We start from the raw sequence: 17,822 nt of genomic DNA, 5'->3' as shown, positions 1-17,822 counted from the left end.
GTTATGATAGCTTTGGGCTTTCGAATCAAGGCAAATGGAGGTGTTTCCATAGTAGATCCGATTACCAATGCCTGATCGACCGAAGTCTACATCAAATCCAAGGATTGGTGCACTAGATAAGTCATAGAAAAGACTACATGTCATATTTGCCACCTCATCTTCTTTTCCCCTTTTGGTTCCCTACCTTCCCTTTTGTGGGGTTACCATCGCTGTTGCCCCAAGAAGCGGCATAGGGCTTCGATTATAACGTTTCATCGCCTTGGCCAACCGTGCGGACCCGGTGAAGGAACCTCTCACTTCTTTCTCACCGATGAACCTCCCATGCCTCAAGTACTCCCTTCTTGCTTACCAACCGTCGCATCTTGCTTGGCAGTCTATTCTCTTCACTATCAATCAAAACATAGCTGGTGGACTTTAACTAAATCAGGTTTGTCTGCATCTTCATCACAAGCCAATGATGAACACTAACCATCATCGTTGTTACTCTACCAATGAACCCCACTATGATCACCCCTCTACCTTCTCTCATGCCAACATGTCTTCTATCATGCTCGTGTGTCTGTTGGCAAACCCCACTGTAGTTGTCCCTCTATCTTCTCTTGTGCTTGTACGTCTATCAACGGACCCCACTATGTTCATGCCATATCTAACATCTGACGTTGGTTCTTCTTCTTCTTTCTCACCCCCCTAGATCACTCGGTGTCAACAAGGATTGGAATCTCCCTAAGGGCACCACCATCAACCACCAACCTCTCTATGCCACTATTGCAAGAAGAGGCTTTTCTCCCTCCTTCTTGCAACATGCGACTCCAGCTCAATCTCTGCCAAATTGATTCATATCCTCTGCATATTTTCCTTGTCTACATCTAACGCTCTAATTATTGTTCCTATAGGAAACAATAGTTCTTCTCAATATATAGGACTTATATCCATCAATGTTGTAACTATAATTCTCTTCAAATTATGTAAGGGTGGCAACTATACATCTTAATAAGTACAGTTCTCTAATCTCCTCTTTAGATATGATTTATTAGGCTACATCGATGACTCTCTTAGTTGTCTATCAAAAAATATACAAATATCAAGAGAACCTAACCTAATAACAAGTCCTGATCATAAGTTTTAGCTACGACAAGATTGTCTTATTCTATAATCAATTCAAGTCTCAATTGATAGCTCTATAGCACCACTAATATCTTTGTACAACACGACTGCAAAAGCATAGTCGAAGTTACAAACTACTCTCGCTAATCGCTCTCACACTCGCATGCTAAGTCTCTTATCTACTTTGATTGAAACAACACAAGAGGAAAGTAATTTTGCTAATTATATGTAAAATATATAAAAAAATTTATAGATGACTTAGCTTTAATAGGTTATCTCATGAGTAATAAAGAAGTCATTGTTCATACTCTTAATAGCCTAGGAGACGAATATAAGAAACTGATGGTAGTAATTTGGGTATGAGACTCGCTGATATCATTTGAAGAACCATATGATAAATTGATTAATCATAAAACATATCTAAAAAGAGAAGAATGATGATAGGACCAACTATCATAGCTCAATTCAATCAAAAATCTAAAGAAACAAGTAATTAAAAAACCTCAATAAAGGACCGAACAATATACCTCTTAGACGCATGGGTAACACATAGAGGTATCATCCTCTATTATATTATCAACCCTTCAATCATGATGGCAACTTCAATCCAAATAACTCAGAAAATAACTTTCACTATAGTTATTAAAAGCTCTAGTGTCCTAACAATAATAATTAACAAAAAGTTATCTATGAGCTTTGGGACAAAATCGGACATACAACAAAAGTTTGTTGGTCTTAACCTAAGCCTACTACTATATCTAATTGGCTTCAAGCAAACATCATGACTACTCTGATTACTCATCTAAATAATTAGATTATTGACTCTGATACTTCTCATCATATTACTTATGATCTGCTTAACTAATTCATTCATAACTACTATAAAAATAATAAAGACATCATCATTGATGACGTTAACGAAATTTTTATTACTCACACTGGTTCCACAACACTTAATTCAAACACTAACACTTTTATACTCGATGATAATTAAAAGAAATCTCATTTCTGTTTCTCAATTCTACAAACAAAATAATCTCTATTGAATTCTTTCTTAACTCATTTATTATAAAGGATTTGAGCATAGGAGCATCCTTGGTCTGAGGCTAGAATAAAAATAACATCTACGAGTTGTCATCAGCTTCACAAATCACCAAGCCAATCGTTCTTACTTCAGTTGGTGCTATAATCGATGTGTCACATTGTTGCTTTAGTTATCTATCATCCTCCATTCAATAATAACTGATTTCTCATTACTTTCTTCTAACTTCCATATCAAATAGAATTATAATTCATTGTGATACTTGCCTTAGTAATAAAAGTCACATATTATCTTTTAGAACGTCTTTCATATCCTATTTCAAATCATTTACAATTATCTATACTGATATATGAGGCTTTGCCCCAACCACTTTTTAAAATAATTTTATATTTTATATTATTTTTTAGATTATTTTACTAAATATATATGATTACTCTCTCAAGCATAAATCAGAAATTATCATAGTCTTTACTCACTTTAGAAAGATGATCAAGAACTTCTTACAATCTACCATCAAAATAGTTTACTCTAATGAAGGAGGTAACAAACCCTAAAAATATACTTCTCATCATATAATATGCAACATCTTAAGTCACCACTATATAAACCTCAACTAATTGGCTCTTCCGAACAAAAATATTGATATATAGTTGAAATTGATCTCACTCTTTTACACTAAGGCTCTATGTAACTAACCTTTTAGTCAATAACCTTTCAAACTATAATATACCTCATTAATCGCATGCTCACTTCAATTCTATAACATCAGTTACTATTTAAAAATTTATTTCAAAAATCTCAAACTTTCAAAAACTTAAAGTATTTGGTTATTTATATTATCTCTAGCTACTCTCCTATGCTTCACATAAGTTAATATTAAGATTTAAGTCTTGCTTCTTCGTAGAGTACTCTCTTAAACGTAATGTTACTCGGTGCTATGATCCTCAAACTCAAAAAGATTTTATATCATGTCAAGCTATTTTTGTCGAGTCTACTTTTCCCATCCAAACCTATTGGTTTTCAACAATATGAGCCACTCCAACAACCATACAACACTATATTCATATGAGTATACCTTAGACCCTCTCAAGCATACCTCTCACCACATCAATCAGTAGTTCTCCTTACATATACTCCTTTATTACTCCAGTTCAATAGCACCTTACCCCTTTTGTAACTTCTCTACTTATTTATCTACAAATTCACTCTATAATGCTCAATAAAGCAATACCCTTAACAAATGATGTCTTTGTCCTCTCCTTGGCCAAGTGACACCGAAGTGCATCAGCCTGATCAAATACGTATCAAGAACTCTATACCTATTTTTATACATTAAACACAACACAATAATACCACTCACTTTGCATGAACATCACGTGACAACATGCTCCAAAAACAACACCTTCAAATAATGTCAAATCCTTGACCTTTATGCTACCGCAAGCTCTCCACTTGAACCTTTGAACTCGTAATCATCACCTAAGCCCAAAAATCTTCACAATAGCTCAAAGTCATGTGTGAAGAATAGAATGCTCTACTTGATGATACCACATGGATTTTTGTATCATTTTATCACACATAAAATATCATCAGGTGTAAGTGAATCCTTCAAATTAAGCGAAACTCAGATAGATCCATTGTCAAATACAAAGCACATCTAGTAGCTAAAGAGTTTCACTAATAACTAGATGTTGACTTCATTGAAACATTCAGTCCAATTGTTAAATTGATAACAATATGACTCGTCTTAAGTTTGGATGTCACTCAAGGCTACCACAATCTCATATTTTGATGATGAAACCAATTGATAATTATTTATGTTTTAATCTATGTTTTGAGTGATGCAGGATGCTTCGATCAGGATGAGACAATTAAAGCAGGAAAAATCATGTTGTGCCCGGGGAAACCATGTTAGAAGATTGGACGTCGGGCTAGTGGATCGGTCGACGTATCATCAGAAGGCTTCGGGCATCGGGCCAAGAAGAGCGGATATTGTACCAAGGATATCGGAGTTGCGAAGTCAACTGGCCGATTAAGTAATAGGCAGCAAGAGAGGACGATGCGCTAAAGAATCGGACGAAGCATCGAGGGACCAATGACATGTCGGATAACTTGATTAATGCTTAGTATTAATTGTCTAGATCGAAGTATATTTTTTACATGTGTAGGATTAACTACGATAGCAAGACACAAAGCAAAATGAAGTCCCGGAGTCAAGAACGTGATAACGTTGGGAGTTCGAGTGTTCGTCGGAAGTTCGGACGTTCGTCGAAAGTTATGGAGGAACCAACCGAGAAGTCTCGGAGCTTGCTAGAGAAACTCGTCGGAACTCGCTAAGAAGATCGTCGTGAAGTCTAAGAGTTCGTCGGAAGTTCACCGGAAGCTCACCGAAAGAATAGACATAGGGACTTATTTTGCTTAGTAAATGTCTTAGGATTTCGTAGTTAGCACATAATTAGGCTTGGATTTAGGCCAACCTAATTAAGGGTCAGCTAGGCCCATGTAAGAACTGTGTTAGGTCCAATGAGAAGCCCAAACAGTACCCTAAGAAGCCTAACCATCGTGGCATAGTCTTCGAGACTATGTCAGGCGGTGATACCGCTAGTCTGGGCGGTTGTACCACCCTTGGCAGGGTGCCAGGCGGTGGTACCGCCCGTACCCGAGGAACCCAGGATGGGAAAGTTTTAGGCTCCAAGTTTGAATTAATTTGAAGCCTATAAATACCCCTCTCATCCTTGGTTAAAGCACACAAGCACAGAGAGTTCAAAAGTAGAAAAACGCTGCTACAATCTCTTTAGATTTTCTCCTCCACTTTAAGTTTAGATATCTGTAAAAGGAGTATGAGTGCTTGTAAGGGTTATATCCTAAACCCCGTAAAAAGAAGAAGAGGGATATAAAAGGTGATTGGACTTCGCCTATTGAAGGAATACCTCTGGTGGACGCCAGTGACCTCATCGGAGGAGGAAGCCGAAAGTGGATATAGGTCACGTTGACCGAACCACTCTAAAACTCCGATTTGCATTTACTTCCTGCCATTTACATACTGTAAACCTCTTTAATAGCTTACTGCCTTCAATACGTTTACGTAGGCTTTCAAAGTATTACCTTTACGAAACGATTTTTATCGTACGAAAGTTTTAAACCGACGTTATTTTATCACTGCACTGATTCACCCCCCCTCTTAGTGTCGACCCTTGATCCTAACAACACATATGTCAACTGAATGTTAACAATGCTTTCTTATAAGGGACTTTAACTATATATGTTTTATATGATAACCTCTTGGCTTTATCCCCCATCAATATCTAAGCCATATTTATAAACTATGAAAAGATATTTATATATTTTACCAAGCTTTAAGAGTCTGGTATATTGAACTTAGCTCGTTTTTTACAATAACTGGTTTCATCAACTCTAAGTCTGACACCTTGTTATTTCTACGATAAACAAAAAAGAAGTATTATATATCTATTGGTGTACGTGGATGACTTTATCATTATAAGCAATAATAGCATAGAGATCAAATAATTTCTTAGGCAGTTGGTAAATCGATCCTTCATCAAAGATCTAATAACCTTAAAGTATATTTTGGGAGTGAAAGTAATATTCACATCTTTTATTCAAAAAAATAATACCATAGAGATCTTCTATATTTTTCCTATCTAAAAAAAATTATATTCAAGATGTACCATAAAAAAACAAATATATAGAATGCTAAAAAAATTGTCACCCCACTCTCTACTACGAAATCACTTAAATTTATAATGACAGTCCTACTACATATCTCACATAATACCGATAATTATTTAGCTTCTTATAGTATTTATTTCTTACATGTTCAAACATCTTATTTATAACCAATAAATTATTATAATTTATATATCAATCTTTCGTTATGTATTGATCTATAATAAAACGACCCCTGCAGTATTTAAAAAGGATTCAATCATATATTGTTTCTTTATAAATATTCATGACTTTATCTCCGTATCTTTATCGATGCTAATGGGATAGATAATATAAAATATCTACGTCAATATACAGAAGAAAACAATCCTTAATTCTATATGTATAAAGCCTTTTATGATTATTCTTAGAGCTACCATGATTATTTTAAATGATTAAGGTGTATATGGCACGTAAGTCGAGAACAAGTTTCGAAAAGAATCGTCTCGTGCATGTGTGTTTTGGCATGCATGGAAGGACGTGTGGGTGTGCATGTGTGGTAAACAGTAAACCGTAGACTTGAGACGTATAATGGAACAGTAACTGTATTCCCTGACACCCCTGTTTGGACCGCGAGATTCTCGCGGGCTCTACTCTGCTCCTCCGTGTTGTCATCCATCACCGCTCTCTCTGTCCTCTCCCTCTACAGAACGGAGAGAGAGACACACACACGCGCTCCTGCCTCCTGCTGTCTCATAAAGTAGCTCAGTAAAGCTATAGACATCGCCACGATGAAGCAGCAGCAAACACTGTGCAGAGGCCCCTCGCCTCACTCTCTGCGTGCCTTTGTAACTCGGCCACACAGAGAGAGGGAGGGAGAAGGAGCTGCCAGACACGAGAGAACGTTTCCACACTGACACCGAGCTGCCATTGATCAGCTCAGGCCTTTCGGTCCTCTGTTCAGGTTGGACGTTACTGCCTCCACTACGGATCATCGGTTACACTGTTTTAGCATTTAGGTTTGTGCTTCTTAGCATTGATGCTTAACAGTAAAAGCTAAAGCTGATCAGTTCTGTACATTTCTTGTTAATTCCCTGCAACTCTCTCTCTCTCTCTCTCGATCTTTTATGCCTTTCTGCAAAAGTCATTGTGTTTATATGTTCTAAGCTCAGGTGTACAGTTGATCAGTTCTGTCCATCTGTAGTTCCCTGCACCCCTCTCGCTCTCTCTCTCTCGCGGACTAATTCTTTTATGCAACTCTTCGTGTCTATGTATTCCAAACTCAGGGATCATGCACCGAGATGGCCATGTGACGAGCGGGCCATGAGTGGACCAATGTGCCGGAGCAAAGGGTTTGGTGGCAGTCATGTCATCATCAAAGTTGGATGGGTGGAAAGAAACCTTGGTGCTCAAAACATGAAGCCCACACGTTTGTCATGCTCGCCGTGCTTCATCGAGTTCGAAGTTGGACCTCAGCTAGGTTGGGACACAAAGGCTCGATGAAGAGGACTTCTATAGGCACCCTAACTACTGTAGCTACTAGGATGACGCAGCTGCCGGCGGAGGAGGAGGTGGATGCGGTGCGTACCCTGGCCGGTCTTCTTCTCGTCGTCGTTCTTGACGGCGGCGTGCGGCGTCCATGTCTGCTCTCTCACACGGACACAGATGAAGCCATGCATGCTACAGATGAAACGTTCTTGGATTAGATCCAAGGAAGACGAGAGCAATTTACCTTGATCATTCAGGTAGCCAAAGCAGCCACTTCAAAATGAGCAAGCAAGGACGTCGCTCGCCGTCGACGTTGCCCGGCGGGTCGTAGTAGCAGGTCAAAGTGGTGTCGCCGTCGTCGCAGGTTACCTGAGCGCGGCCGAGTTAGCCCGCACCACCCCGATCCTTGATCTCGCAGTCTGCCTTCTTCCGGTGGACGTACGCATCAGGTCGTCGCTGCATGACAAGGAACGAAGTCTTTCAAGGAGTCGAGGGCTTGGCATGACACATATCAGAGACCAAGCTTCTGTCGGTTAACCCATATTTCTCTACTGGATGTGCATGCATATATACGATGAGAATTAGGCACCTTGCAGGGACACTAACGATGATTGAGATCCAAAGAGAAGACGAGGAAGAACAAGATGAGTCATTTGATTAGAGTCTTTAAGAAACTACGTATCAGAGTATGTGACATGTGAATCTGCGTCCAAACTACATGCAATAAGATGGACAATAAATTCTACGTATATCATGAGCTCAACGTCAGTAATTGCGGAGCCAAAACATCCATATCCTTCCCTTAAATTCTCGAAAGCAAAGCACAATCTTCTATTGAAGTGACTCTCTTCGTCACCTTTCTTGCCAAAATGGAGCGGAGTCGAACACAAATTTGCCCTTTTGGGATGGTTTGATTACACACGATTAATGGTTTCACCCTATACAAATCCACGGATTACATTTAAAATATAAGAACACTAACAACACTCTAACATAAGAGAGTTTGATGATGCAGAAAGTATGCAAATATTCAGCATTCATAGTAAATAGAATTTAGTTCTATAAAATAAAATTCAGGAACATTATTCCGTCATCTATCACTGCAATGCTAGCACGAATTGTTCAAAGCATCAAGTTAGGTTCACAAACGAAACGATTCGAAGCACAGAGAGAGAGAAGAGGATTGAGGTCAGGGTTCATGCATGTAACCCATGCTACTGCCAAGCCACTGTGCCTGATACGGATCCGGTTCCCCCTGGTTCGGCACCTGCAATGTATTGAATGTCCAGACCGGGTGGTACGACGTCGAGGAGGAGGCGGCACCCACCGGAGGAACCCCGAATCCCATCATCGAAGGCGGCGGTGGCTGCGGCTGGTGCAGCGCCATCCTCTGCCCAGTCCCCAGGATGTCCTGGATCCTGGCGTCGGCTCTGCCCTTGAGACGCTCGAAGGCGTCCTTGAGCCGCTCGAGTTGTTCCAGGCCGAGGTGGTCGATGTTGTTCTTGGCCCACTCGATCTCCTGAGACTGGACCACCCCCGCCAGCCGCTCCTGCAGTATCATCTTCCGGGCCTTGGACGCCTCCAGCTGCTTGGAGACCTCCATGTACTGCTGGTTCAGCTGCTGCGTCAAGTGGCTTCGGCCCACGTCGTGGGCTGAGCCGCCGTGGATCAAGCTGGCAGAAAGGAACCGGTCGACCACCGGGTCCACCGCCGGGCTGCCGAACGAGTACGGATTCCCCGCCGGCGAGTACACCACCAGCGCCACGTCCGCCCCGCACAGCGTGGAGATGTCGCTGGCCTTGGCGAAGATGCCGGCCTTCCTCTTCGAGAAGCACACGTGCCGGGCGTCCTCGTTCTGTATCTTCTTGATCTCGATCTTCCTGCGCCCTTGGCTGGTGACGCCTTTCTTCGCCATGACTACTTCCGACGACGAAGGAGGAACTCGGGGCGACGCCCGCGGCTTAAGTAGGCATGGATTCCACGACAAACCGGGGGGGTGTTTTGGCAACTCCCCGCAAACATCGTCACAACGAGCAAATGTTTATGTCACTCCTTACCGGATATGGTCGCCATCCCGAGAGGCCGAGTTCAGTGAACGCTGGAGAATTGGGACGTACTCGCTACATTGGAATTGCGATGACGGTGACTGTGTTCAGTGAACACTCGTAATTTGCTCGGTTTGCGTCAAAGCTTTCCGCTCCCCAATTAAAACAGCAGGTCTTAAACCATACGCCTTTCAACGGTCCACTGTACAAGAACACCGTACCTGCCTCCAATCTGGGCCGCTTAATTTGGGCCACCGGCCCTCGATTGGGCCTCTGTTAATGTCAATCTCGGTCGTCTGATGTGTCGAGATGACGTGGTTGATGGGATTGGATAGGACGTGAGAATTTGGTCAGCAAATCTTTTACTGAAGTCATCATTTATTCTTCTACTAAGAGAAAAGCTCGCCTGACTGCATTAACTGATGCATATCATTTTGCTTCAGATAGAGATCCCATTCTAAGAACTTGGGAGAGTGGGTTAGATTCATAACAAAGCAGTAGTTTTCGCTCTAAAGTTTGATTACCTATCCATCCGACTTTGTCAAAGGCCTTTTAATTTGTTTACTACTTATGCAAATGTTTCTTGCAAGAAATGCATAAAGGCATAAATTTATATGCATTTCATCTGCTGTCATGTGTTCCATCTGCCTTAATATTTCTGCATGAGTACCATTCAGCACCCACCGCAGGTATATATCAATCATATATAGGCATTCAAGCGTTGCTGCCTCCCCCTTGTTCTCAAGTCTCAAGACCACAACTTGGTGAAGGAAGGAAGGAAGCACGAGGCAAGCGGTATGGGGAGAGCACCCTGCTGTGACAAAGCCAACGTGAAGAAAGGCTCGTGGTCGCCCGAAGAGGACGCCAAGCTCAAATCCTACATCGAGCAACACGGCACCGGCGGCAACTGGATCGCCCTCCCCCGCAAGATCGGTATATGCTACACTTTTTTGTCTTCCACCTTCGGATCGAATCCTAGCAAGCAAATTTGTGTCACATTCACATGGTGTCTTGTGTTCCTTCGTTGCATGATTAGGCCTGAAGCGTTGCGGTAAGAGCTGCCGCCTCCGGTGGCTGAACTACCTTCGGCCTAACATCAAGCATGGAGGGTTCTCCGAGGAAGAAGACAACATCATATTCCGCCTCTATATAAGCATCGGTAGCAGGTGATCACCGGATAGATCAGCATGCATGTGTTTGTTTATGTATCCTTTGATGCTTTGCTCATGTGCTCTATCGCGTCGGTGGCCGGCGGCCGATAGGTGGTCTATCATCGCGTCACAGTTGCCCGGAAGGACAGACAACGACGTCAAGAACTACTGGAATACAAAGCTGAAGAAGAAGTTTTTAGGCAAGCAGCGAAAGGAGACTTCTGCCGCCGACCCAAAGCAAGAAACTAGGGGAGATGGTCATGGAAATCTCGGCATCACCGGATGGCCCCATCAACCTGCTCTAACGTATCCGATCGATCACGTATGCCATGACGTCGGCCAGGGACAGGCGTCCATGAGGAATGAGCATGGAGTGAGAGACTCTGACGATGGAGATGCAAGTAATTCTCTTGTCATGCCATCAACAGTTCCCCAGCAGCAGATCTACGACGACCCCTTTAGCTTGGCATGGTCTTCGTTACTGCAGAACTCAGGTGCTCAAGCTTTGCTATGTCCTACTAGCTTTTCGACCGAGCTCGACGAGATACTTCGATTCAACCTCGCGAAGATGGAAGGGGCGGACCGCCCGGTGGATGAGAGCAACGCAGCTACCAAGTCGGAGGAGAACATGAACTGGAATGAGGTGAGCCCTTTTCTGTACCCAAACATATACGATGAAAGGAGGTTATGAGGGGATGCGACGGTATCCGTTGGAAGATAGATGCAATGTACAAGAAAGAGTATGTATTTCTCGAAAGAACCCTAATAAGCTCAATCTTATGGTGATTATTTTGGTCTGTAATATGCTGAATCAAACTCGGCCACTTTGGCTGACAAAAAGGCTTTGGTGAATGGTGAGAGAGAAATGGCAAGACTTGTTGGGTGTTCTCCCCATGTGATGATGATGGGATTGGAATCCATGAGTGGTGTAAGAATCATACTGAGCCATCCATCATATTCACATTTCCAGGATGGAAGCTTTTCCAACCTGAGATGTTAATACCCTGCTGTAAAGTCTCATGGGAACCAGCTTGGAGGCATCATTATGTTGTACTATAAGATGAAATTATAGATAGTTCTTCGATGGAATTGTTGCCGATCTCACTCCCAATATAATGTTCTGATGACTGATCACCTCAGATAGATGCTCGTGCTGATCGAATCTCCTCTTTCTTATGCCCTCAAGCAAAAGCGAAAAGGAAAAGTGACTTTGATCCTCTGAGCACATTCTCCTCATCAACCTAATAACATGATTGTGATCATCTATCACTGTTGTTGAACCGAAACACAACTCTTATCTGGTTAGTTCTCGAAGACCTAAACGACTGCCACACTTGTCAAGCACGATGAGGTGATGTATCTGCTTAAAGCAAGTTTAATTGCCGAAGAAAAAGGTTAACCCGAGGAATTTGTTCCCCGGAATCTGAACCTTACCACATCTCCAAAAAACTGTATCATGACAAGTGCAGCGATCTCCATTCTGCTATCGATCTAATTGCTGCGTTCTGAGAAAGACTGCTAAAGCGCGATGGAAATATTATTCCTGCACCGAGCAAGGTGCTGAAACAAACAGGCCCATACAAAATGTCACAAGCGTGACACCTTCGATATCATGTGCAACCCAGCCAGGCTAAACAAAATCGAGAGGCCAACAAGCTATCCTTTCCCAAGGAATGCAAGACAAAACCCAAGAATCTACACTCATCCTCGTCAAAGAAATACATCCATGCAAATCTCAGTGTTGTTTATTTATTCCATGACAGAGGCAGTCACCGAGATAAAAGCGTCCTCACTTTTGTGGCGTCTCCTAATAATTAGCACCAGCCCAAGATAATTTACTCCTTGTTTGTCTCGGGACGACCGCTAAGTACGATCGTTGATGATTCCGCTTCCAAGAGGAAGCTGTCGCCAGGCTCTGATTCTGTTGTCAAGGATATTAAAGAGACTTTAATCTAGTGGAATGTTGAGATGGCCTGATTTCTTTAGATTGCGTTTAGATAGTTCTAATGATGCCAAGACAAACGCTGACGGAGAGAAGCTGATGTAGTCGAGCCATGGATACATGAAAGGAGGAAGAGGGTGACAGCGCAAGTAACATCGCCAACAAGGAAGAAGTAAAGGCTAAGGAAATGATTTACCTTTACGTAAAATAAGAGATTTGATGAGATTTTTGAGATACCACGAGCTTCACATGGCCATGGTTGATGATGATGCAATGTATGTGAGGTAACTTCATTGCTCATCAAATATTTTCTTCTTTTAATGTATCTCTAAAAACAAAAGGGTTAACATATTATAATACTAATCCGTTGTCACGAGATAATCGATCCGACAATCAGTCAATTAACCTAAAAATACTTAGATAAAAAATGTTGGACTCAAATTTGTAATTAATTACATGTAGGTATTATAATATCTCCCGCTTAAAGGCTTGAAGTTCTCGAGCACACAAAATAAGATCATGAAAAATATTTTTATTTTTTGTTTTTAATTTTGTGTTATTTGTTGACAGGAAAATAAAAAAATGAAAATTTATTATCTGAATATATAGAAACATTAATAATTTTTTAAGAATATTTTCTCCATAAAATAAAAAGATAGCTTCTCCCACTCATTTTTTGTCCCATATTTTGTTAAGTCATCTTTATAAAGAGAGGCCAAATTTTAGTTTTCTTTTTCTGCATTCCAAACAGAAGAAAAATGATAGAAAATAAATTTGTTATATATATATATATATATATATATTCCATGGTTTTTTTCCTGAGGTCAACCTTCCTGGTTCATCTTTACATATTTGGGCTGCCCCTACATATGGTGCCCAACACTGTTGAAGTTTTCCAAGGAAGGCAGTCCCATTAAAGAAGGCCCAACATGGGGTTGTCCAAAGCATTAAATCGAGTAAATGCAGTATGGTCAATCTAACTTGGAGAAGACAAGTGACACTAAGAAGGGTTGACTTTTTGTTTCAAGATTGAAGCTCGGAAACACACTGAATTGGTCCTTGTCTTGTTATTACAAGGTGGAATTGGAAGAACTCAAATCCTATGTCTAGCTAGCATCTTCCCTCTTCAAAAAATTGCATGAAGGGGGCAGGATGTCCTGATGGAGCTAATTAATGACCAGGTTTTCCATTTCACAGTTTGTTCAATCGAAAGTTCAGTAACCTCAGATGTTCCGAAGGTTTTGCTCATCTGAGATGGGATGAATTCATGTGTTCCAACCCTTACTGAGGATGAGATGTATCAGATGTCCAATGTTTTCAGAAAGTTGTTCTTTGAGACGTTAGCTTGATGATAAGGAAACATTGCCTTTATGCTTCAGCCGAAAGAACAGACAGGTCGTGGGCAATGACACAACAAGCCTTCAGTACCATCCTATCAACCATGTAATTAACAGACCGAATGCTCGATCTATTACCTCACTGCAAGGTAATTGGTAGCTCTTGAAACCTCCACTATAATTCATTTCACAGGGAGTACTACTGATCTGAAATGTCCAGATTCATCAGCAATCCAAATGAGCATGGAACAGTAGCATCCTCGGAGATCAAGTGCACATGCTAATGGAGAATCTTGAGATAACTCTTCTCCTGATAGATTTCTGGATCCAGACTGGCTATCATTGGTGTTTTATGCTCGTTACAGATTTGGAGAGCATGATAATGTTGTTGGATTCAGTGTGCAGAAAGCAATCTGGTGTCTCATCTAGAGTCACCAGCCTTCCCCAAACATAGTAACCATGCGACTATTAATGTTGGCAACTGGTGGGAGTACCACCATCATTGTAAGGTTAACACTCTCAAGTCAACCATGCAAATGCAGTAAAACTCCATTTCTGAACAGTATCTTGAGAAAGATATTACAACTTGTGACAAAAGGCATCAGTTGATATACGAGTAAATGTGCCACCATCACAACAGCTGTTTGGGCCACTCTTATCTGTTCAGTAAAGCCTTCTATCTTTTCTTAGATCTCTAAATTAGGCATGTGTGGTGTTGGTACCTCAATGATAACCTAATAGATTAATGAGATGACTGGAATCACTTCAGCTGTTCCTTTATCTGCTGATCATGTAAACAAAATGATACTATGAATGCAATGATTCAATCTCAGCATTCTCTAGAGGTGTATATTGTAGTTCATCCTAAACATACTCTATATACAACAAAAAAACAGAAAGCTTTAGTAGCTTCATCACTCTCTCTAATGAAAAGGTAGAGTTAGTCTTGACCTATATTCGATTCGAATCGAGATCGAGCTTGTCAAAAATCAAAACTAGAATCGATTAATTGTTCTACGGTTCGTAATCGAGCCAAACTGGAACTAGCTTCTAGCGATTCAATTTTGATTCAGTTCCAAACCGAAAGAAAAAAATAATAATAATAAATAAAAAGATGGATCCGATTCGAAATCGAAACTAAACAATCGTTCCTAAATTGCTGATCGTCTGATTCTGAAGTAGTTGAGTTTGGAGATCAATTTATTTGTTAAACTTGTCGACTTATAGTGTTAGGAAGCCCACCATAAGATCTTAGTGTTTTGGTTGCATAGATTATAGAGTTTATTAAGTCAGCTGAAATCTACATGAACAGCTTAGCATAGTAGATCTATTAATGGGACACAGTAATCAAATTCTTGCACGCTAGTGCAGACAATTGCAATCAATATATGAGGAACAAGATTTGCTGTCACAACTTAATGCAGCACCTAAGAATATTAATAGGACTCCTGTTCCATATCGATCGTCCTGATGGAAGATGTGGCTGTGGATACCCAAACCCTTCCCCGATGAAAGAAAGAGAAAAGACAAGACATGAAGACACTACCGATACGAATCCTTTTCGTAGAGTTGAGTCTCCGAGACAAATAAGTTGGATGCCACACAAAAGGAGAACAAGCATCGTGCATGGCATTTCACAGTTCAACCAAAGATAATGAGACTTCATGACCTCGTATGTCAACCTTGATGAGGTTGGAACTGCCTTCAATTATTAGGTTCATAGCATCTTTCTTCCCATCCACATCTTCTTCGACTATCAAACCTTCCTAGACTTGCATGCACGAAGGCTGTAAAACGGTGTGAAAACAAAGTCAGATACATGCACACTAGGTTTCAAACACATACAAAAAACAATGACAGAGAACACCTATACGTAGCAGTTCAGTCAAATGCCATCTTGGCGTAGAATTCATGTCAGCTTTATTATTTTAGAATTGTGATTCCGCAGTTGACCACTTCATCGAGTTAACTCCTGCTTGCTTTGGTCAAAGACCACTAAAAAAAGGACTTGGAGTGTGCTATTAGACAATCTTGCCATAAGTTCAAAGGAGCAGCACCATGATTGATTTTGGATACCCGATAGATATCTCGAACAATCAAAATATATCTTAACGCTACTGAAGTTAATTCTAGACATAAATTTGACATGGCAAATCTTACTGGAGAGGGATCCTTCCGCTTGTGCGAATATGCTACCAAATCAAATAGGTTTAAGGACACACAAAAAAGAAAAGAAAGACAAAAGCACATGGGTGCATTGTTGGCTTTCTACGTTGGATTTGTCTTCCTCCTAAGATCTTCATGATCGAGTCAAACCACCGCATCGTTAACAGGCACTGTCGGTGATGGTCCAACACATCATAATACTTTGGACAGTCAAAATGTTCCCATTAGGAGTTTAATACTCTTCCTGATATCCAAATGTTCAGCCAAACGCAGATTCTGTTTGTAATAATATATCTCCACGCATAATTTGCATAACAGGATGGAATTTAACCTACAAATCTTACCGAGTCTTGCAGATAAGCTTAGTCTCAACCATAAGCACAGTGGCCAGGTGACCATCGTTCACTTCGATGCTGAAAAGAACACCCACATTTTTCTGACAAAGCAAGGCGAGGAAGCAGGTGGACATGAAAAGATCGCAGATTCTGCGAAGCTGAGAGTAAAGCTGTGGATGGTTGGAGAGCGGTAGAAGCTTCCTAAAAGTTGTGTTGAAGGGTTCCTCCCCTCGGTGGGGGTGAGTTGTTTAGTTGAAGTGTTCTTCCCTTTGGTGGGGATGAGTTGTTGAGTGCAATCATGCTTACGAGATGCCTCGCTGCCATTTGGTTTGCCCTCCATAGTCCTCCTGATTTCTTTACTCGCAATGCAGGACAAATACCTTCTGTTTTTGCTGGTAATGCAAGTCAAGGAGTCTAAAGTCAACAAAGAGAGGGAGGGAGGGATGGAGGGAGGGGAGAGAGTATTCTTCTTTCTGCATTGGGGTTTCGACTGTTACATGTGTTGAAGCTACGGATTCATCCCACCCCATATGTATTATTGGCGAGAGGGAGGAAAGAAGACGACAAGGAGAAGGAGACGGGAGAGGGCAGGCACGACAGGCGGCCGCACGAACCGGGGCCGGTCCGGCCGGGCCCGCTCCATTGGCCGAAATCGCGGGCCCCACCTCGTCACGTTTCCTTGTCGCTCAAATCCCCACGTGGCCCCCTGCCGTCGGTGCTATAGAAAACCCCTCATTTACTTATTCGCCCTTATCAGCTCCCTCTTATTACCGACGTGCCCGCGAACCACGGATAACTTCAATTTCTACGAAACCGTGTTACCCGTCTGCTTACCCGGTCTCGGCCCCGCAATTCCTCCTTGATCAGAGAGCGGATAAAGGTTGGGTGAGGAGAAATCTGTAACGTAGGAAGTTGGCACGTGTGAAGGCGGCAAGACACGCACGGTTGTGGCGCGTTATTGATGGACGGCAAGACAGCCGTCCCATACGTCTGATCTGATGGAGTTTTGACGGCCGTGATGCGGGCACCACCCTGGACCACCCCACCGGCACAGATCTGTGCAGGTAGTACGTGGTTACATGTGTTGGCGCCACAGCGCGGCTACCGGTCACGCAAATGTTTTTGGAAACATTACAGGGTGTTGTAAGAAGCATTTCTTTGATAATTACTACTGCAGGCTTATCAGTTGTTAGTTTCCTGTGGCTGTGAACAGGGAAAAACATGTTTCTTGTTGTCGAATTCCAGTGTCGGTGCTCACCTCTTCGATGCTTTTTACAACATTCCCTACGAATCATTTTCCGAAAACGCGTGAATAAATATGATGATTCTGATCGAAAAATCTTCTCGACCAAATATGGGATTGTTTTTTTCGGATATGTTTCATCTTTTTGGAAATGTTTCTATTAGTGTTTTTAACTGTATATCTATCTCAAAAGAAAAGGAGGAATCATTTCAAGGGGGGGGGGGGGAGGAAATGGAGACAAAACCTCAGACAGAGAACAGATCTCCAAGCGAATCTTTTCTTCTTTATTGTTGTCGCAGCTGC

At 41.6% G+C, this 17,822-nt stretch overlaps 2 protein-coding genes across 2 annotated transcripts; one reads left to right on the top strand and one right to left on the bottom strand.

The window, feature by feature from the left end:
- Nucleotides 1–8,489: 8,489 nt before the first annotated feature.
- Nucleotides 8,490–9,215, bottom strand: LOC135639115 (agamous-like MADS-box protein AGL29). Its single transcript, XM_065152887.1, has one exon. It carries the CDS (start codon nt 9,213–9,215, stop codon nt 8,490–8,492), a length of 726 nt encoding a protein of 241 aa, XP_065008959.1.
- Nucleotides 9,216–10,084: 869 nt separating this feature from the next.
- On the top strand, nt 10,085–11,529 carry LOC135637990 (transcription factor MYB36-like). Its single transcript, XM_065150903.1, has 3 exons — nt 10,085–10,278; nt 10,382–10,511; nt 10,608–11,529. Exons 1-3 carry the CDS (start codon nt 10,143–10,145, stop codon nt 11,185–11,187), a joined length of 846 nt encoding a protein of 281 aa, XP_065006975.1. The 5' UTR covers nt 10,085–10,142; the 3' UTR covers nt 11,188–11,529.
- Nucleotides 11,530–17,822: the final 6,293 nt, after the last annotated feature.

The sequence above is a fragment of the Musa acuminata genome, chromosome BXJ3-5 (assembly GCF_036884655.1).
Source record: "Musa acuminata AAA Group cultivar baxijiao chromosome BXJ3-5, Cavendish_Baxijiao_AAA, whole genome shotgun sequence".
In the NCBI taxonomy this organism is placed as follows: Eukaryota; Viridiplantae; Streptophyta; class Magnoliopsida; order Zingiberales; family Musaceae; genus Musa; species Musa acuminata.
This window is presented reverse-complemented; position numbering and strand designations above follow the sequence as displayed.